Here is a 23,632-nt window from a genome sequence, read left to right on the forward strand (position 1 = left end):
GCTCCGGCGGCTTGCCGATATCCATGCATATAATCCATTTAGTCCTGCATTCAGATTGACACGCATCCAACCTCCCTCTTGTGATTACGGCGGAATGAGCGAGCTTTTGAAAATGTTCAACCAAGACAATACAGACACACACACTCGCTGAACTTTTGTTTTGGAGTAGTGGAAGCACAGCATGACCACAGATGTGCTAGGGCGCCACGCTGGCTGTCCAGCAATTCTTCTCTTACTCTCTCATTGCCTCTTCACCTAGTTTGTCTATTGTTTTATTGATTTGATTACATTTTTATCCTTCTTTGTTTTTGTTGAGATGCATTTCCTGTCACCAGCAAATGCATTCAGTAACAAGAGCTTATGTTCTTTACAATGACCATATACAGTGTTACCTCTACTTACAAATGTCGGTTACGAAGTACCTGAAGGGGAAAATATTGCCTCTAGATATCAAGAGGGCCTCTAGTTACAAAGTCAAAAATACAGTACAGTACGCGCTGCTATTCGCCTCCCTCAGAGTTTCCCGAACAATAGATAGTGAAAGCGCACCCCCTAGTGATGCTTTTAACAATTAACCTGACATGCATGTTTTTGGAAAGTGGGAGGAAACCGGAGTGCCCGGAGGAACCCCACGCAAGCACGGGGAGAACAAGCAAACTCCGCATAGCCATCAATCAGACCAAATTGAAGACATTTTAGTAAAATTGCATGAAGTCTCGGAATTTGTGGAAAAAAATCACCCGGAAGGATTGTCAAAAGCCAGCAAAAGTAGACGTCGATGGAGTCGTTTTTCAGGAAACGCAAAAATAAATGTTTTTACTTCTTTATTTTAGTCTTTGTTTTTTAACATTATTGTTCTCTTTTTTATGTTTACTGTGTTGTAATCTAATTTCAACATATATTTGTTTCATGTTCTGATGCTTTTTTATGATTTATTAAAAAAATATCATATTTTACTTTTGTGGGGCTTGGAACGGATTAGTGCATTAACATACAAGATGTGTGTCTACTTAGGAAGTGAAAGTTGACAAAACCAGATGCTTCTTTAACCAATGTGTAAAGGTAGCACCTTGCTAAATAGCTATTTGTTGCTCACTGGCCCAGTGCTTGCTGAATGTCGGCTAGCAATCATTTAGGACTGAATTCTTTAGCGTATTCTAACGGACAATACTGTTTTAAATGGTAGAATAAGAAGTGTTTTTCTCCAAATAAGAGAATTACGGTATACAATCGATTTCACAGGCATTCCCAGAGGCTACCACTCAAGGTCGAAACCGCTCCTAGTGACTCCTCATTGACTACATCAGCTCGTCCAGTTTGTGCATGCAAACTACTACAGTCCCCCAAAAAATATATATAGAATATTTGATGTTTTTTGTCCATTCAAAGTTACGTAAGCAACCACTGTATATTTGAAATTGAAGTTACTGTATAATCAACAGTCTCATACCTGTCAACTTCCTGTTAACTTACAGTATTAATGATTGCCAATCCCCTGTATTATATGATAATAAAGCTTAGGGGCTGGTCACACAGACATTTGCGGCTGAATTACGGCTAAAATTTTGCGGTTTTTTTTTGCCCGTGGTTGCCCGGGATGGAAAATGCGCAAAATTGGCCAACCCGCTGTTGATCTGTGGTATGGCCGGAAAAAAGACGCCGGCGACTGTTCCGCTTCCTCTCATCGCGTCATTTGCGCATCATTTCCGTGTTTAGACCACGTGTATAAAAACTGCCGAGCCGGTGTTGTGCCCAAATCCGAGTCCTACGCAACACCCATAACCGCCCCACCCCCCCGCGTGACTTTTTCATCCACGTTTTAACAAACGCATTTTGTAGAATACGATCGTACTTTATTGTTTAAATAAACGCGTTATTTAGACTAGGATCTCCCAATTGTTATAATTAGCTCGATTTATAGTTTTAATAAGCGTTTTATATAGAATACGATCGCTTTCGTTCGAAGCGCAGCAGAATGCGCGTTCACGCGAGGGGGGGAGGATTTTATATACGGTGTGCATTACCGTTCGATTACGTTCACAACAAAAACAAAGACGGAATGGTTTAAGTTGTATTACATTTCCAACAAATGCAAGACGAAGTGGTTTTGGTTATATATTCGCCATCACATTCCCTAAAAGTGAGATTGAACGAGGTAAATGTGGTTGTAATAGCGAGGGGAAGCTAATCTCGGAAACGGACTGTAGAAACACAGTCCCGTGAAGATCAAGATTTCAAGCTATGGCATCAGTTTTATTTTATTATCTTGATAAGGACTGTCAATAAATAAAAATGGATTGAGACGAGGTCACTACGCTGACTGGGGGGCGGGGGTGAGGTTTAAGGGTTGTTGGTCTATCTTCTTTATTCATTATTCATTATCGATCAGATCATAATACGCTACAAAGCTTAGGAGCCGAAATTCTTACTCTCAGCCAAAAGGCCAAGTTAAGGTCCTAGCAATAAAGCGTTGCTGCGATCATTGCGAATGCACCGAAAGATTTATTCGAAATGAAGAGAAACTATGCTGACGGGGATCCATGTTCACCCCTTTGACGTCACGAGCACAACTGACGTGTGCTCGGCATTCGCGCTGTTTATACGCAGAGAAAGGCGTTTGAGTGTCACACGCTTAACACGCTAATTTCACGTAATAACACCGCGATACAGGCGCAGAACATGCTATTACCATGCTCCACCCACGATTACCCGCTGAAATTTCCCGTCCTACCCATGTGTAACCACGCCCTGGCCGCGGCCAGAGCACGTCGTTCCGCGTCATTTCCGCGTCATTTCCTCGTGTTGACCACGTGTGCGGCACGCGGTTTAAACACGTGCTCAAACTTTTGAGCTGCTCAAAAGTTTTGAACGCGGCCAACCACGTGAAAATTTGCGACCGCGAGTAAAGCACAGCTCTATCTCGTCTATATGGCGGTCTCTAAACGTCCAACAGCGCCCAACGGCATCTGCTTCACGGCCAGAAACTTCTGGCCGTGGATCAGCCTCAATACGCTCGTGAAAGGCTGCGTACCCGCGCTCTGAAGAATTGAGCAGGGCAAAATTTTATTGCGCTGCCACCCGCGCGCGAATTTCCGAACTCGTGTCAAGCACCGCTGTATCTCGTCTGAATGGCGAACTCAATGCGTCCAATAGCGTCCGCCTCAAAGGCAGAAATTTCTGGCCGTGATTCAGCCGCAAATGTCTGTGTGACCGGCCCCTTACAAACTCAACATGACACCAACTCACAGCAAGACAGACTATGTAGAATACTGCGACAATGTAAGCAATCTTCAATGACTGTGTCTGCTACCAGACAATTCGGATTAGAGCCGAAATGGGCAAGACGAGGTTGTTCTTTTTTATTTTCCCCCCCTTATATAAATTGGTATACAACATATGCAATTTGAAATGATCAAAAACGTATAAAATACAAAGAACACATATAATTTGACTGGCAAGCAATCTCTGTCACTCTTCACTGCAAACGGCCCACCTCCTAATCCAAATTCATTGCCATTATTTATGGAAACGGACCCATGCGGCTACAAGATTACGTAAACAATGGCCCGATTAAATTACTTCTAAGTAGATACATTTCATTTAAAATAGACCAAAAAAGTTTGTTCAATAAAAATCATATTCATTTTGGAATACGATTGGATTGAAATATTTTAGCAAAAATTGTATTTAATACAATTTCATTCTATTGTTTGAAAGGTATGCGATTATAGTAGATATAATCTGAAATGTTTGGGTCAGCACTCCTGGTCGTCATGAAGAGCAGTCCACACCAGTTTATTCCCTGACTGAACTTTTTAGGTGAAGCTTTTCTGATAGATGCATTGTTTAAAACTTCCAAAGCTGTCTAAGGAAGTCAGTTTGGCTACAGGCGCTTTTCTTCTGGAATTATTTTGTCTTGCGCATTTCATGTAAAGTAGCTATAAACATTTCAAATACTCATCTAAGAGCTCAAGCTTCAAAAATGTATTTTGGTTGCTTTATTTATTGATTTATTTATTCATTTTCAGCATTTAAGAAGGGACAGGTTAACAGTTTACTGATTCCATAACTCCCAGCATTATCGGGGCACCACTTCCTTTTGTGTGTCCTGGGAAAGTACAGTCTGGCGGTGCCCATCCCTTTTCAGGCTATTTTAATGGGTAGAGGTTTCCTTTCCCACATGAAACAGATAGTGCTGATTTCCATGGTTACCGGTAGTTGGAGGAGCCTTATGATCTCATTTTGATACAGCACCTTCATCACGTGATCGTCGTTTTCCAGCTCTTCACTGATGAGCCGGACCTGAACATTGACAGGCAGTGTGACCATACTAATGGTTGGTTGGTTGGTTGGTTGGTTGGTTGGTTGGTTGGTTGAATCCTTGAACCACTAGGGTTGTAGGGGCACAATTTCCTAGGATTTGTCAAGTATAGCATGGTGACGCCTGTCCCTCTCAAGGCCACCACTGGGGAAAAACAACTTTGTTATGAAATTTTGAGCGTCATATCGTACTATACACGTTGCATCAATTGTGGGTTTCCTGTTATTATTTCAAAACAAACTTTATGACAATGATGGTATTTATTTTGCTTTCGAGACAGATTAAAGCCTCAAAGACTTTTTGACAAGTAAAGGACTTTGTATTTTGTTAGAAAAAAAAAATACATTAATAATTCTATAAAATGCTTCAATATGTACATTCAGTATATTATCCCTACTTTGCACAAATTCACCTAATGTGGGTGGAAATAGAACGTACTCACAGCAAAAATCGAGGGAACAATTGAAACCAGAATTTGAGAATCTTTTTACCGAAATAAATTCCACATTTAAATGTTTGCAATCAGCGCTTCCACTCGACAGCAGCGCGATAGTTATGCGAATGTATTCTTTTTCTTTCTTTGGACTAAAATGTTTTTCTACTTATTTCTTCAATCATCTCTCCCACTTCCAACATGCGGGTAAGGAGCCACAATTCACATCAGCACATCATTTAGGAACTTAACGAGTTCCATTCAAATTTTACATCTGCTTTTTAACAATTTATTTAATAACTGATTTCCTACTAAGTGTCTATGGCTGTTGCGCCATAGATAAAGTTCTCCCACTCATTTATGAGGGTATGACAGCAGCACACCAGCATTAGGACATTGGCAGTGCTCTATTTCATTTATGTATCTACAGTGGAACCTCGGTTCTCGACCATAATCCGTTCCAGAACCCTGTTCGAAAACCAATTTTGTCGATCACCGAAAATCGTTTTTGCCATTAGAAGTAAAATTGTTTTAATCCGTTCCAACACCCTGAATGTTTACCATGAACGTAAACATGAAGCTAACCCAGGCTAATCGTACGTTCGCATTAGCGTAATCTTCCGTACAAAAGATTACATGAACGTTTAAAAATAAAAAAATCAGGTCGTTTACATGTCATTTAGCACCCGGGTCTCCACAACAAGTGGCTAGCGCTTCATTGGAAAGGGAGCTCCGTTCCAACATTCTGAATGTTTTACGTAAACAAAGCTAACCCAGGCTATTCGTACGTTCGCGTTATCGTAATCTTCCGTACGAAAGATTACACTAACTTGAACGTGTAAAAATAAACAAAGGGTAAAGAAAAAAATTATGAATAGGATTTCTTACCTTTGAGGTGCTCAGCAGAAGCCATGCTGTATTTATAGCAAGATCGGAAACTGGCACACTTTCTTCATATTTTGCTATTATTTCTTTCTTAAATGCAATAGTTGTACCACTACTCTTCTTTTTTCCACCTGTAGCAACTTTGCTGCTTGCACCGACCTTCTTCAAAGGCATAATTAGGGGCTAAAACACTTGGTACACCTATATTAAAAGCAAAAGCAAAACGAAACACGTCCGCACGTGATAACAGTTATTCACGAGGGGTGGGGGCAATCTACACGATCTACACCCGTACGCCGCTCAGCATCGCACCCTAGCGTACCGGCGTTCGAACTCCGATTATTTGACCAAACAGCGAAGCAAGAATTTCTCTAAATTTTTGGTCGAGAACCGATTTGTTCGAACTGAGAGGTGTTCGAAAACCGAGGTTCCACTGTATATCCTTTATTTCATTCCATTTCAATTTCCTGGTGTGCTATGAAAATGGCTTTATTGTTGAACACTGACATTTAGGGTGGGTGTTAAATATATGCGTGTGTTACACCAGTGTAGAAAACCCATGTTTTCTATTTCCAGTTAAGACTGCCAGTTGAGGAATGACCACTTGATACTATATTGAAGTTCTCCTTGTCTCACTAAACTTACACAGGGTTCCCAGTGAAATGTGATGGCCTAAACTACGTATTTGCCCCTGTTGTATGAATAGAGAATTTCAGAAACCAAACTATTATGTTGCTATTCTCTAGCTTGGAATGCTACAGTAACTCTGCAGTGGTGTTGTTTTGACGCTTTTCAGCACCACAACTAAAAGGGCAATGGGGTTCACTGGAGCCAATCGGGTAGATTTATATTCGATGCTCCCAACTGCCCCAGTGAAACTCATTTTTCACGTGAGGCTGTTTTCAATGAGTTGATAAGTGAGGTTGGAAGTAGGTCTGCCAAAAGTGGATCTCCGTGGATGATTTCCACTTGCCAGGGGCTGCACGGCAATATATTACTTACCCTAGCAAAGATCCACCACTGTATATGAGAACTCATTAAAATTTCACACACATATATGTGTATATATCCATCCATCCATTATCTGCATTATCCTCAGTAGGGTCGCGGGGGTGTTGGAGCCCATCCAAGCTATCTCCAGGCAGTGGGCAGGGGACACCCTGCACTGGTTGCCAGCCATTCGCAGGGCACAGAGGGACAACTTGAACCAGCCAATTAACCTAACATGCATGTTTTTGGAATGTGGGAAGAAACCGGAGTGCCTGAAGGAAACCTGCGCAAGCACGGGGAGAACATGCAAACTCCACACAGGAGGTTTTATCTCATGACCACAGAACTGTGCCACACACACACTAACCACCGTGCCGCCCATGTATATACACACAATATACACACCTACTGTTGAGAAGCAAATACGTGTCTTAGACACATACAACACGGTGTCTGTACAATGTCACCGGTCACTGAAATATGTCATTCCACATATCATTGGGAAGCTTAAACTCTTGGGGTTCAAGATATGAAAACCAATGCAAAAAATACTCACCAGAGAAACATCACAATCAGTCTGAAACAAGATACCCAAAAATATAAAGCAGGGGTAGCTCACTAAAGACATCATCTTGCAGCTATTGTTTTCAATAATAATACACATGGTTTCCTTACATCCATGAGTGTAGTGAATCCAACCGTGTAAAATATTGCTCGATAGACGTTGCTTGTTGCATGCTGTCTGTTTAGCCCCATAATTCCCTTAGCTGTAGACCAACTTGTGATTCACATCTTTTTCGGCTAATTGCATGCTTTGGTTTACCCTGTAAATGCTAAGAACAACCCGCCACCTTTACCTCCGAATAACTTTGGCCAATAGTGACTGATTCAAATGATGATTGACACATTGGTTAGGAAATGAAACGCCGGTGTGTGTATAGCATAATCGCATACTACTTGCTGCCTACCGTAGTTGTTAGACCTGTTGAGACTCAATATTGATCCATAAATAAGACTCATCATCACCTTTTGAAAATAAATAAAGGCTTTTAGGCGCGCCGTATAGTGTGGTAAATATGGTACATATGTATATTTATTCACTTAATTTGAACACCGCTGTGTTTAAATTGGGTGAATATATTTCAATGTTGTTAGTGATGAGGTGAAACACGTGCGGTCAACCTTTATTTCTTTTCATGTCATGGAGCAAAATAACTTACATCCAGATACGTTAGTACACAATCTTGCTTTCGGTTCTTGAGTGTCTCAAAGTAATACATGGTGATGCTGAGAAAACGTTTTTATCAACGCCTTCTCCCTCTATCCTAGTTCCCGTTCTCATCCTCCCATCTCATATGCCGCCCCACTTCATCTCCCCGTTGAGCCCCTGGCATCCCGATTTCCCCGATGCGACTCGATACTGGGCCCACATCAAAGCCGCAGAACGAAGGGGAGCAGCCCTGTCATCCTGGTGCTTTAAACATGACTCAAGTGTGGCAGAACGTGTTTGAGTGGCCTTCATCCTCAACACTCCCCTTCTGCCCATCTTCCCCATTTTTAAATCAGAAATGGGGGCACATTGGGAGTAAAAGAAGGAAAAGGAGTAAAATACTTTCTTTTTGTGGTTTTCAAAAAAGCTTTGGATGTTTTGTTTTGATTTTGGGCTAAAACCCAATATTACACATCCAATGCCCCACATACAGCAGGCTTTAAATATGAAATTATTAATTACGCAAAAAGTTTACGAGTCAGGTTTTCTGTCATAAAAATATCGTTTTAAAGATCTCTCTCACGAAGTTCTTTATTATTGCCTAGCAGATAAAGAAGGTGGAGGAGGACTTGCAACGCTCCAGGTGTATGCAAGAAAATCAATCCAAGGAGTTCTCGGTGCAACTTGAAGTCCTGCGAAGAAAATACGAGCAGCAGGTTTGTGTTTACTTTTGAACTCAGCATCTCACCTCTTTCTGTAAAGACTAACCGTCGGAAAATATTTCATCTCGTTTTCCATTCACCCCGCCCTAGGCGAGCTAGCCCGCTGACTGAGTAGCAAGTGTAATCATCTCTTTTCCATCGGATTAATTTCCCATGATCAGGGACACGCTTCTGAATCGATCCCATCGCCTCATTGGCTCGATTGCTGCCAAAGAGCCAGAGCGATAACGTAAGGTCATCTGCGCGGCAGATGTGCTGTGACCTTCTGGTGGCGTCTGTCATCTCCTATTAGAGGTCGCGAGAGCTTTTTCGCGAGTCATTTCAATCTTGCTCGCTGATTGGATGGCTTTTTCACGCAGAACTGGATTCAATTAAGTGGCAAATTTGGATGTTATCTGTGGTGGCCATGCAATGAGCATTCATTCTTTGGAAACACATTTCAACTCTAGCATTGTTGTGTTCTTCTTTTACATAAAAGCAGATTGTAACAATGAAATCATTCTATTCTAATAATCTCTATTTCGTCACAGGACAGTCCATCAAAATTCAAATTAGGAGCTGAATCTTCTGTAATGTCCTTGAAAACTTGATTTAGTTTGAATATGCGTAAGAGTGAATGTCTTATGTCTCTTCCAGAAAAATACTTGATACTTGATTAAAAAAAATGATGGCGTGCAAAATTAAATCCTGCTAAAAATTTGGCCCAATTGTGCTTGCTTCTATTTAAGATGATTCCCTGTCCATGAAAAGTAAAAATGATAAGTTAAAAAAGAAAAGTTTTTGGTGAAGTGTTTGTAAATGCTTGAAATTGTTGTCAGGTTTCTCAACAAGTCTGCTTAAAATGACGTCAACATTGCTCCCTAGTGGCGATCAATGATGAATGTGTATTAATGCAAGGATGACATATCGATAATTGGACTTTTATTATGGGCTGTACTAAAAACTAAGGTAGTTTTCCAGTAGTAAATTGCAATGGGAAGAACTTCTTGCATGACGAGAGATCTGTCTCCAGAACAAATATATTCGCGATTTACTTAAGATCTAAGAATTATATATTTTGATAAATGCACACGCACGATTAAAAATCACAGATGTGAATCGCAGATACATTTGTGGCTCTTCTTCTTTTAATGGTACTGGAGAAAATTGGAAAATCGGCGTTGAAAGTGTTTAAATTTGGCTATGAAAAAGGTGTACGAATCCCGACTTTAGATCAAGTGTTCTACATATTATTTATCATATGTTCCTTTTTTCAGACAAAAAAAAAATGTTTTCTTTAGCATGGGAACTTCCTTTGCTTTGCTGACAGTTTATTTGTTACTGCATCTCTTTCTGTTGTTTTAAGTACATCAACATTAATCAGCTGAGTGGTTAGCTTGTCTGTGGCACAGTTCTGGGGTCATGGGTGCAAATCCAGCTACCAGCCTCCTTTGTGGACTTTGCATGTTCTGCCCGTGCTTGCGTAAGTTTTCCCTGGGCACTTCGGTTTCCTTTCACATTCCAAAAACACGCATGTCCCGTTAATAGGCAGGTTAATAGTGTCCCTAGGTGTTAATAAGCGATTGAGTTCTCTGTCTCTGTGAGCCCTGCGACGGGCTGACAACCAGTTAAGGTTGTCCCCTGCCCACTACCTGAGGACGGCTGGGATGGGCTCCAGCATCCCCAGGGACTCTACTGAGGATAGGCAGTGCAGATAATGGATGAATGGATGTTTACTTTGAGAATAAGCATGCATTGAAGTAAATTTCTTGTGTTCCTTTCAAACACACCCAATACACAGCAGTTACAGTGTTCCTAAAGATAAATCTCGAACAGAATGCATTCTAAAAGTTAAATTGCATAGCAATATACTGCCTCCATACAAATGCTGCATCAAATCTCTTCCCACAAAAAATCTGTAACTCACAGTACTGATAGAAAAATTATATACAGTAAGGTATCTCACTTTAACTATATCATGTGTACTGTGACAGTTAGCAAAGTATTTTACCCCACTTCGTTTTAATTCTTAGTCATAAATTTGTTTGTGAAAGGGGCTTTTTTTATTAGACTGTTAGTAACCAAAACTGCTTCGGAGTTTTACTCGATCTGCTTTCTTGATCTTTGTCTCCCTGCACATTTTTTATATTAAGCCTATCAATTACTCCCCATTAATATGGTGAATGCATGGTTTGTGGTCTTAGCTTCGCTGCACATTCCATTAGCATGTAGAAGTTCTCCTCACAGCCATTGTGATTAAACCCTTGGATCAAGATGCTGCACACCTCAGTTGCTTCTTATTAAATGTAAAGCTCTTAGATGCCTATGTATGGTGGGAAAGCACTACAAATGTATTAAATGTTACAAATCAAAGCACAAGAAAATCCGGAAGAAGTAAGAACAGTAAATGCAAACTTCAATAACTAGTTAGGATAATTTCTATACAACGTTTCTTTAAGCATCTACTCCAAGAGATCCTAATTATGTCCGCCTTGCATTGAAAATATTTCAAGCCTATTAAATTAAACTTTTTCCCTGAGCAGGGTGTTTTTCATTAGTCCTCAAATCATTGGAGGGGACCATTAGCTTCATGAAAATTGTGCATAAGATCAAACAACTCATTGTTGTCTACTTTATCATTTGAGCCTTCGTGTGATAAACACGACAAATATTTATGTAACTCATTCTTGAGGCTTTTATTTGTTTGTAGAAAATTGGTTGCCTGCATGAAACTGTGGGTTCACCATCCACGCTTTAAAAAGTAAGAGTCTTTCTCTCTGTCTTTTGAAAAAAAAAAAAACCGCAGCATGCAGAAGTAACGGATGACGCATGAATAGTTATTTACAATATAAATAAACATTTAGGTGGGTAAATTCATGCATTCTCATCAAAATGGCACTTTGAATCATCAAAGACGTTGCATTTATTTATGGAATGAAACATTCATGCCGCTGTGCGATTGAAGATATTGTGTTGTTTTATCACAGCTTTGAATGCCAACTTCACATTTTCACTCTTAGGACTGATGACGGTCTCATGAGGAAAAGGTACTCAGTAGAAGTGGGAATTGTGGAAAAAATTCCAAAGTGGTGGGGGAGCAAATGACAGCAGGCTACACAGGGTTAGCAGCACATCAGGAATCCTTTTGTCTTCAAGATAAAACCATACCCAGATGAAGGGCCTGTCTTTGTGACGATGAGCAGATGAATGCTTGTGACACTATTTCACTGATTAAAGGAAAAGGAGAAAACATTCGTATGTAGATTATTCATAGTACGCTGTCATGTGTGTTGTCTAAATCTGTACTTATTCTGAACTCCACAAGCGGTGTGAGCTATCTAGCTTTTATAAAAATAGCAAAGTTATTGCTTTTGAGTTAACTCTTGAGATGTATCCAATGGGAACAATAATAATAATTATGTATTTATTCAGTATGTTTATTGCATGTCGGAGAATAAATACAACTGGGCAGGCGGTCAAAATTTGTTGACCCTATTCCGTGGCAGCCAGATAAAACATTTCAAAGCTGAGTTTGCCATATGGCAAATTAATCAGACAAAAAGGTTTCATAAGACAGTAGTAGATTTTTTTTTGGTTTAAATTGCTATCCTGTGTTGCCACTGATTTTTCCTCTTGGCTTTTTATGAAACAGTAAATGCTTTCAACAGGCATCCTTAACATCACTCTCCACCATTGACATAGTAAAGCAGGCAGGCACATCTGATTTCAAATGCATCTTTCGACAAACCTTATTTTCATGGTGGACTTCGAGCAATTGTCCAAATATGATCTTGCCTTATTTGGATTAGGCCACTCGATTGACCCATCTGACTAGTTAGCATAGAAAGGCTCCAGTCCTAGGGCTTCAGCAATGTATCACTGCTTTTGTGCTGTTGGTTTTCTCAAGCTGTAATCTTCAACTTTCCCTGGAGCGCTTCGGAGTTGATTGTGAAGCCGCTGTGATGAAGATCATCACCTTCAAGTCTGAGACTGCGTAATTCAACCGCAAAAGTGTGGCATGCCTTCTGTGTGTCGAGAATGAAAACCTGCCCCGATTGCAGGACAACTATTTTAGGGTTTTGTGGACAAGTGATTGTAGGATGGAGCCGCAGATTGGCAGGTGGATCGGTGCAGCGTCTGCTATCATGCAGACCCTTTACCGGTCCGTCATGGTGAAGAAGTAGGAAGGCAAAGCTCTCGATTTAGCACTCGTTCTACGTTGCTACCCACACCTATGGTTACAAAATGTGGGCTGGGAATGAGAGAACAATGGCCAAGAAACAAGTGGATTCAATTTGTTTCCTCCGCAGTGTGTCTGGACACTCCCTTGGAAACGGTGAGTAATCTTGTCTTTCGGGAGTCCCCTGCTCCTTCCTGTTGAGAGGAGCCAGTTTAGGTGGCTCGGCCATCCGGTAAGGATGCCTCCTGTACACTCTCGGGGGTGTTCTGGCATGACCCACCGACAGGAGAAACCAAGGATGACCAAGGATACGCTAGAGTGACTACGTCTCTGGCTGGCCTGGTGTAGCATCAGGATTCGATAAATGAGCTAGATGGGAGGCTTACCTGATGCGGCTACTGCCCTCGCTACTTAACCCTGGGTAATCGGAAAAAGATAAATGTATCGATGGGTGGGTAGATAAAAATAAAATAAGTATTGCTATTCATCCTGCGTGAAATGTTTTCAGATCAAAAATGTTATTTTTGATAAGGCAAAATCAAAATAAAAATATTTGATTACAACTTAACCCATCTAGCTTTTAGGTAAATCTTGATTGCCTGCCTTTAAACCACCCATTTAAAACGATCTTGTTTGATACAGAACCATGTTAGAAATTAAACATCATAAAACGCAATCAATTCAGTTTGTAGTCACATAATTATTTAAGGATACAGACCGTTTTTTTGTGTGTATAACTCATTTTTTTATCTAATAAGAATTCAATGTTTTGGTGCACGTTATACATGAGGTAGTTGAAAATATCGATGACCACATGCAACCACATTTCTTGACCCACAAGTCAACTATTGGCTATTTTCTAGTAATAGTATCCAAATCACTTGTGAAGATGTTTTACAAGTAGTACGGTAATTTTTGATGACCCTTGGCCTGAGTTGAGGTGCCTTTTAGTTTCTTTTCTCGCCTTTGTCACACTGGAATAAGATTTAAGCATTGCTGCACGATTACCAATATCCAGAGATAAAGTTAGATAACAAAAAGCATTCTGCACATGACATCTCTTATAAGCTCAAAAGCGCCGATCATTGAAATTCACAGAAATAGAGTAGCGAGCCGACAACTCACTGTGCCAGAGACTAACGTTAGGTAATGGAAAAAACTGAAAGTAGTCTTAATAGATAAATACAACCAAAAAAGCATTATAGGGTAACAACTCTTGCGTGTATCTGATGATCAATAGAACTTTGCAGGACATTAAATAAATACTGTTCTGTAAAAAGATTTTTGGGTTTAGTGTTAATAGTTGTTCATGTCAATAATTGTTTTTTTTTTTAACATGACCACATTTATTCAACACGTATGTCACTTACATTTTTAGTTTAAGCAAAGAAAAAGTAAACCAAAAATGTATATAGTTTTTTTTTAAATCAGGAATTAGGAATGCACATTATTCACGAATAATGCTGTCCTCTTTGAGCAAACTTTCTTCTTGTCTATTCCCTGTGTCCACCATACTCAGGTGGGGCCTTTTTCAGGTGGCTAAGGGGCAGAGTTGACCATCAGACTGGTCGCCACTTCTTCCCAGCCCATATTTAAACAACAATTGTTGACTATCAGACATATAATGTATTTAAACTTTAGAGTCCAATTTTCGATTATGTGGGGGTTTTGGTATTTTGTGCCTCACAGAATTCCTGCCTTAAAAATTGAAAAGGACAAGAAGAGGTGCTTCTGTCCTGCTGTCAGGGTTTTTTTTGAATGCGGATTCCCTGTTCGTGGAATGCAAAGTAAGAAAAACTGAGTCTTTTTTCAGCTCGTCTAAACATACCCTTTGCGTTTGCCTGCATACATGCAAACGCGTGGTTTTCACTACACCACGGATGGGTTGCTGTCACAACATCAAAGAGGTTCAGGATTGTTCATTGGGACCTTCACAATGAACATTCTTCAGGGCAATCATAGCAGCGCTTCAAAATGAGAACTTTCAACAAATGAGGGAAATTTGGATATGTGCTCTTGGTTCTACTTCTATCATCATCATTTGGTTCACTATGCTAAGGGCTCTCATCACAGACACCCCGGCCCCTAACAACCACCACCCTGCTGAGTGCAGACAGGGCATCTGGTTTATTGTCCTTCATAGCCTCCTTCTCCCCAAACATTTTGGATTCCCTGCTGGGTTGGAAAGAGAAGCCCATTAGCACCTGACTGTCCTGCACACACATCTCTGAAGTCGCGCTGACAAGAGCCGTGCTGTGCACTAACACCCCGAACTGCTCTGCATCTGTGGCACCAAGCTGTGCTGTAACCCACTCTTTTGCGTCACGCCGGCTCCTTTAAGAAGCGCAACATCCTTTCCTGCGCTGCATGCTGGTACCTTGTGATGTCACAGCCGGGCATCCGGCTGGGTTGGCTCTCTGTTATCTTCCCTTTTTTTTCTATGCTTCTTTGCCTTACAATAGATCTTTCTCGCCTCCCTCTCGGTTCTCAATTCTCTTTGGATCCCTGCTTTTCTGCAAAGTTTGGGGGTTCTGGACAATGAACAGGCGCGTACAGTAAGCCAAGAATGTCCTCCATCGGAGTCTGCTTCCGCATGTTCTGCCGAGATGTTGTCAATAAATATGCCTGCTTGTTAATCCGTTTCTATTCTGACCGTGGATTTGATTTTCATCCATCCCGTGTTTTAAATGGCGTGCCTATTTGTCGCCTATGATGCACATTTGAACTTGGAAGCAGTGCAATTGTGAGTGGTAGTCAATCTGAGGGCAATTTTGCTGGACTCATTCTTATTTCAGCGTTTCTTGCATTGGTAAATTGTCTCGAAGGATTAAATAACAATAATTTTCCCCAAAGGCCTTTAGAGGAGGAATGTAACAAAGCACTCCAGGGTAGATTCTTGGCCACCAAACTTAAAGTGACCATCACGGTCATCTCAAGAGTGACGATGTAATCCGGCTTCCCGTTGATAGCTGCTCATTCATCACCATCTCTTAATAGTATGAATCATCCGAAGGCAGGTTTTAGAGCTCGATCAAGCATTGGCCATTGAGACTCCGGGTCTGTAATAGTTCGGTGAGCCAGGTAGGGTGCCTGAAGCACAATTTGCCTGGGGGATTAGCGTCAAAGCAGGGAAGAAAAAGGCCCCAAGCCCCTTGCTGTCGGTCCAAGTCTCCGACTCGGCATGCTGATGTGGGGGTTACCGGTCGCTTTGGCCTCTAGTGCCGCCACAGGGAGTCGCTGGGAACATAGCAAAGCCTGGGAAAGACTCGTTGTTTGCTGGCAAGACTCACCTCCCAGCAGGTGATGTCTCTTTCAGCTGTGAAGGGACGCAAACTTGAGCTTGGGTTGCCAGCATGATTAATCTCAGAGAAATGGTGGTTGTTCATCCCATAAAAAGAGGAGGGGGGATGCTTATCGCCATCTTTCGTCTCGCTAATGTGGTAACTGGAAACTAGTTTTTCTACTTTGTTAGTAAAAACTTCTAATTGACAGTCTCTGTTGTCTCAAAAGTCCCCCCTTTCTTCCCCAAGTACTTATTTCAACATCGTAGTTGTCGCCTAAGCCGATTTACACGTGCTGTCAGACACTTAGCATGGGGCATCGTGTTGTCACTGAAGCCAGATGGCGAACCCCTGCCAGCTCTCATACGCCACCCAATCCCAACGCTCTTTTATATGCCCATCACAGAAAACTTCGAAGGGGGGGACACATTTGAAGATAGACGAATGAAACGTTTAGGGCTGGGCTACGCAGGCGGGCGAGGTGAGAGGGCGGAGGGAGCTCGCCAGAAGTAAACACAGCCCCTCAACGCCACAACGGCAAGAAACGAGGGAAACTTTTTGAGGTAATCCATCCAAGTGGACCAGGGCGCCCCACGGGCGTCCTTTTCGGAGAGGATGCAGGCCACGCAACCGGGCGGGACAGACTGACGGACAAGTTGTCATGACGACGGGGTTTCGCCGGGTATGTGTTGGCTGATGAAGTCTTTCTGTGCCCGCTTGTCCAATCAGATGGCTGAGCAGCACATACAGCACGAGCAGGAGAGGACACGCCTGCAACAGCAGCATTGCGCCGAAAAGGACAGCCTGGTCCAGGAGCGCCAGCAGGAGGTGAGCAACCTGGAGAGCCAGGCCAGGGCCGCCCTGCACACGCACCAGCAACATACCCAGGAGTGGAGGAAGCGCGATGGCCAGGTAGGGGGTCTCCACTGATCCATGTTTCGCACACACACAAGATGACCCGCCCGCTTTCCTGTGGACGGTCGTTTAGTACGATGCCCGTTTCCCTGCTGTTTCAAAAGCTCAGCGGGTTACAACTCTTGGTATTGATATCCCGCTGAAAAAAATTCAAACGTGCTCAAATGTTTCTTGAGCGTGTTTGAAAACATTTGGATAATGCACTAACGGTCGACGGGGGGGGAGAAAAAAAATTGATTGGCGCGGTAAGAGACCTTTTAATGAAGACAAACTAAAACAAAGAAAACTGATGAAAACGAACAAATTGTAACTTCTGATATTATTTTAATGTTTATATAATGGCGGACATTTTGCAATTTAGAAAATTAGTCATATCTGCAAATTGTTCATGGAAAATGTTTTCATGTGTTTCGTTCTTCAGGATCCTTTTCAGGCTCCTTTCTAATTGTATATATTCGGGGGGTTCGCTCTCATTGTTCTTTTCAAAATCGACTCTCTTAATTCTGGATTTGGCACCATAATTTCAACCATGGTAACAAGGGTCTAATTCTGTTTTGATGGGATAGGCACAATCATTTTACAGGTCTTTATCCCATTTTATGGTCATCTTTTGCCTTTGCTTCAGCCAAGGTTAGCTTTGCGCTTTGAGCCATTCATATATATAATACATTTTTTGGCGCCATATACACAGCCATTAAATTAATTCAAGCAGGTTTCAGAGGATATCTACCTTATATATATATATATATATATATATATATATATATATATATATATATATATATATATATATATATATATATATATAAAATGTCATATAAATTATGGAAACTATGCTCCTCTTTGGCTTTATCATGTCACACTCGTGTTATTTACTTGTTTTTTTGCATTTAGGGGATAGCTAAGAAAACAGAAAATATGTCTTGAAAAAATCGAAGAAATTCTGTTTGCATTTTTATTTTACTCAAATAAAGAACATTGTGTTCCACCCTTTTTGATGGTATATATATAATTTTTACTTATTACGATTAAAATGTGCACCATACAGCTTTGGAAATCCCTGGCAATGTATCCATGTTATTTTGAGCAATATGTAGCCGATTAAATATTATGTAATCATAGTAAGTAAAAAGCGTTTTGTCATGCCTTAATGATACCCGCTCCACTTGTTAAGATCGTTGAGGCCTAATTGAGGGGCGTTCGGATATCATCTATTCACATCTTTGGTGAAAAAGGTCAAATGACTAATTTGGGTGGTGTGATCTTGGTTAGAGAATCAGTGCCAGCAGTTTTAAATAGAGCACTCCAAGTCCCACTGTGCATTGTAAAATTTGATGTGTTTCAACAAAAAAGAGATCAAATTTTGAGTAATTACTGCCTAATAAGTGCACTTTTTGAATATTTCTAAACATTTTATATTCTATGAGCCATACTATTTGCTTTTTTTTTTTCGTTCCCAAACTATATTTTTTCATCAATTGCGAATCCTCTCGTACTCACAAAAGTTTTTCCTATACTCTTACTGCTTTTCTCTTATCCATTACTCTGCAATGCTCATGTTGGTAAAGTTTGAGATAAATTTTATTGGTATTATTGATCAAAGAGAAAGTGAAGCAAAAATGTAGACCGTTTTTTTTATGTTAGTATTGAATGGAAGTTAACACTGTGTAAGTGTTTGTGGTAAAAATCATTTGGGGGTTTCAGTTAAAATGTCTTCACAGCTTTGCACACCTGTTGTACTACCGTATATTTAGTAACTGAAATATTTCCAGCTATTCATGTAAGTAACTGACACAAGGAAGGGAAAATTAGACAAATCAGGCATTATTATCGGTGTCCTGTGGGAGCAAGGAGGAAAAGAGGTGCCTGCGAGAAGCCGGAAGACGAAGCATCTAATGTCAGTCACATAGAGGAATTCTGACTCCCACTTTTTTATGTAAATAGCATTCTTGGCGCTTGCCAACCACAACCAAAATAGTCGCTGCAGAAGTCTCACAGGGACATTTTGTCATTCCTGACCTTAACCCCCCCGTGTGGTTGTGATATGCTATGGAAAGTGCTTCCCAGTATTGCCAATTTCACTGCATCAAGGAACATACTGTATGTAGTTGCAGTTAAAGACACAATGTGAAACATCCAAAGCTTATTTTTTTTAAATTAAATCTCCACTTACTCCCACACCGGCGCAAAGGCTCTTTCCATAGGCTCACAGTCTTGTCCTCCGTTTCTCCCAATGATATTAATAGACTTCTGCATTTGATCTGCATTTTTTTTATATAGCGCTTTTCAAGTCAATGACTTCCCAAAGCGCTTTACAATGTGCTCCACATTTCCCAATAGCGGCCTTGCAGCTATGTAAGGCGCTAACCTGCTTATTGGGGGTATTAGGGGTTCAGTGTCTTACCCAAGGACACTTCGACATGTAGCACGGACGAGCCGGGATTCGAACTGGGATCCCTTGATCCCAACCTCCTGAGCTACTGCCGCCCCACTTGCAGCCAACAATGTGGAAACCACGCCAATGGAAAACCATCACTTTTGTCTATTTTAATTGATTTTTTATAACTTCCCCTCCTTGCTATTCCACCTTCTCTGCAGGAAAATTATGCACTCACTGCTGGAAGTTAAGCACTCTGAGGTCATAGCAGAACTATCTAAAAGGTTTTTTTCAAGTGTAGCTGTAGCCATATGCAGCTAGCCAACCACAGTTTACAATAATAATCTAATCCAGCCCCAAACAGTTCCCAAATTTCCCATCTACTGTGAAAACAATCGATCCAAAGTTAATCAATACTCACTATATCTGCCCATTTAAAACAAAAATGGGAAAACTAAACTAGAGAAGAGCAATAACACTGCAAACTACAAATAAGAATTATGCAGGTATATTTAAAAGTGTACATGTTTTCAAGCAACTTTTCTCATAATTATTTTTCCAAGTTGATGACAAAAGTGTTTTTGAATAGAATCAGAAGAATAACCATTGAAAGAAACATTCTTAGACAATAACCAGTACACTGGAATTATAAATAAAATCATCTTTCGAAACTAACAGTGGCATGACTGCTCATGGAATTTTTTTTTTTTTTAATTCATTTGAGTCCATCAACTCAAAGTCATGTCTTGAATAATGATCTCTTCCCTGTCTGGTCATCAAACAGCATCAAGTGCCAATCTTCTGAGATGTTTCCAGGGACTAAATAAAGATGCTGTCAGTTTTTCAAAGCATTTCAATTCTGCGAATGTGATGAAGACGACAAAAGCGTTGAATGTATGCGTGGACTGGGTTTTTATGGTTTTGTATATTGGAATGAGCTACTTGAATGGTGTCTAAGATCTAAGATTGTCAAAGTACAAGAACTTACTGAGCTGGCAGACTATAGTTTGATCACCACTTAAATGACTGTATGCAATCCTGCTACTTTTGATTCCCATTTTGGACAAGGCGTCTTTAGGAAGAAAGTAGTTGTTGTGTTTTTAGATGGGAGAACTCATTGATAATAGGAGTGCATTACATCTTGAATTTGAACCGCATGGATCCTGTTTGACTGACAACATTAATTAATGAGAATCTGAACCAGCTACAGCTAGATTCACCCATATAATATTCACAACTTTCATATATTATTCTAATTCATCTCCATAAGGCAGATTATTTTATGTTTTACGCCATAATAGTGCACAAGTACTGTGTGCTGCATTTTTGTGTATATCCTGATTCATTACAGTGAGGCAACTCTATACAGTTTTTCTTAGCTTATCAAAGATGTGGGTGGTAGTGGTAAGTTTGTAAATAAAATTAATCTAGTATGTTTTTTAGTAAAATGTTCTAAAGTAACAAGCTTGGACCCTACAAAAATGTTTTGCGTTATTGGCCAAGCAAAACCGGAAGCCCATCATGTTACAAATGAGGATTTTTTTCTGTCCCCTTGCCCGGTTTGTTTCGAACATCAAATTTTTGCTTCTACTTTCCACGCCATTGCCTGCACCGGTTAGCATGGTATTGTCAACAACCGCATTCAGTAGTCACATATTCTGAATTTTATTTCAAGCAGAGTAATAAATGACCAGTAATTGATTCATATTACTCACACAATTGTTTTGTTTTTTCAGCTCATGGTGAGGACATTTTCGGCAGTTTTGGCATCAAGGCTTCACTCTGCAAAATATCTCAAAACTAAAGACGAGATCTTATCCCAACAAATTTCTGCTAAAACTAGCGTCAGGACATAAAATACAACTAGGTCAGCAATAATTTTCGTTATAGCACTTATGGTTTGGGAGAAAAAAGCTTTCTTACATGATTGCGGTTTCACTTTTTAAGCAAATTTTTCTACGGTTATGGCATCCAGGCTACACTATGCAAAATAGGTCAAAATTAGAAATAAAATCTCCTTCCAACTATCCTCGGGATATTAAATGCAAATCAAGAAAGCAAGAATCTTGGTTCTAGCCCTTATGGTTTGGGACTAAACTGGTTTGATAGAACAATTAGTATATTTATCATTATCATTTTTACCGCATGCTTCTATTATCCAGTATGATTTAGTTGTTGTTTTTTTTTAATCTATGTAAAAAGAGTATTTGATTATGTTGAGCAAGCTTGAAAATTTACATCCTTAGGTTTCAATTTGAAAATCGTTTAAGCACCAGAACCGTTTAGGCACCAGTATCAGTTAAACCTAGAACAATACTCTATCCCAATAACCATAGAACTTCCGTACCATGAAGTGAATAAAATGTACCATGAATAATCCAACAAATGCTGAAGAAATTACCACAAGTTATAAAACTATTATTTGTCTTCCAGGTACTTTGAAATCAATCGTATTAATGTATCAACTCTTGACTTGATAATTTTCATTGCTCTCTTAAGCTCGACTGTGTAGCAGTTAGCTGACAAAGGTTTCACTGCGCTTAGTTATTTCTGTAAAATTCGTAACCTATTCCTCTTGATTCCCCTATCCTCTGATGTTTTGCCAGGCTTTTGTTCTTTCGAGCAGACAAACCTTGACCCACATCCTTTGATTGGAAACCCTGCTGTTGTCACCCACAGAAAGCTTGACATCAGCCTCCGCTGGTGTGCACTGCCTCTTGTATATTTTTTCTATGTGTGTCATTCCCGATGTCACGGCCGTTGGTCGGATGCTTTTCTAAGATTTATGTTTTTGGTGCGTCATCCCATTTGTTAATCAGAATTACACATAAAAGACTCTGGAGGGCTCCGATTAAATAGCTGTTTTGCCTCAGAGAGGAACGTGCCCACACTGAAAACGACCCATGATGCTTTTTGAAAATGTCATGTACCGTACATTTTCCAAGTTATTTTCCTCTTGTTTCACAGTCCTTGTGCAGCTCTATAATGGGTGGATTTAGTTCGCGCGAGGCAAACAAGCAAAGACCATGTTTTTGGAAATTGCCATGATTCACCCCAAGAGGAGACTTCAGACTCTTTCTGTGCGATTGCCTTTGTGTGGCGTTGTCCTGTGATGTGTTCTATCTTTAGATCGAAGCAGTGTCAGGTAGTGGAGGGGTAAGCTAACTGCAATCGGGAAAGTCATGATATGCATCAGTTCAAGATGATGTGCAACATAAAGAAGAGAAGAGTATTCGTTTTGCAATTTCTCAGTATGTGGCTGACAAACAACTGTTGGAATTGTGGAATGTGTGATATTTTTCATGTGGCAAGCACACCTGCATGATTTGAAGGTGGTTTATTTTACTGTTCAAATTTGACTTTAGAATAAGATCGGCAGAATAAGATTGTCAGTTTGATGCTAAATTATTGCAGTGCATGTTTTGTGAAATGATGCTGTTTGGGCAAAAAAAGTATAGATCTTATTTGAAGTTTTGTCATGTTCCAAACTGTGAGAGACGGCGCTTAATTAAATCTGTCAAGTGCAAGCTAGCGCCGGCCTTTCCATGGCTTTTGTTAGCGTCCACACTTTGTAAAATTGACGCTACCTGGCAGTTATTAGAGAACTCATGCGAGCAAAGTCGAGGCCGAACAGTTCAAAAGCGAGCGAGGTCAAGTGAGGCGGGCAGACATTTTAGAGGTCCTTGCTCGTACTGTGTGTCATTTGTGCACACCAAGCCATCCTGATTTTTCTTTCCTTAATGGCTGCCTCAGCACCACTACACGTCAGTATATCCGTATCAATGAGTGGAATTGAGAAATAAGTGGTCCTAAAAATGTCCAAGAAGATTTTATTATACAGTGATACCTCTATATATGACATTATTTGTTCTCTTACCATGCTCGTATCAACAATCGCTCGAAACCTGAGCAAATGTTCCTAAAACGAAATAGCTAAAAACTCATTAATTAGTTCCCGGGCTCCCAAAAGCATCCAAGTTAACCCTGAATAACTATAAAACATCTATTCCAGACGTTCAAAAACATTCAAAAAGTAATTGAACTCAAAGCTAAAGTAATAAGATAAATAGTATGATAAAAAAAATACCACTGGAAAAGACATCTCGTATCTCGATTATCTCGTAGCTCGCATCTAGTTATCTCTGTATTTTATCTAAACACTATTATATGTGTACGGTGATTTTTTTTTTTCAATGTAGCTAATGTTTGTGACTTCAATACTTTATAAATTCAGATTTATTTTACACAAAGAAGAAGTTATGTTTACTTTACATTCTTTTCAAGTTATACCAGGCCTGGACGCTAATGTGGCCCTTGATTAAATTGAGTTTGACACCCC

The 23,632-nt window shown here is 40.3% G+C and overlaps 1 protein-coding gene across 1 annotated transcript in view; it reads left to right on the forward strand.

The window, feature by feature from the left end:
- Window positions 1-23,632, forward strand: part of cep112 (centrosomal protein 112) — a 192,486-nt gene that overhangs the window by 67,994 nt on the left and 100,860 nt on the right. The window contains exons 18-19 of the mRNA XM_088338786.1: window positions 8,448-8,555; window positions 16,731-16,913. Of these exons, the coding sequence (XP_088194912.1) occupies window positions 8,448-8,555; window positions 16,731-16,913 (291 nt within the window). The remainder of the gene's footprint in view (window positions 1-8,447; window positions 8,556-16,730; window positions 16,914-23,632) is intronic.

Source organism: Urocampus carinirostris, chromosome 1 (assembly GCF_059441175.1).
Source record: "Urocampus carinirostris isolate Australia breed hairy pipefish chromosome 1, RoL_Ucar_1.0, whole genome shotgun sequence".
NCBI lineage: Eukaryota > Metazoa > Chordata > Actinopteri > Syngnathiformes > Syngnathidae > Urocampus > Urocampus carinirostris.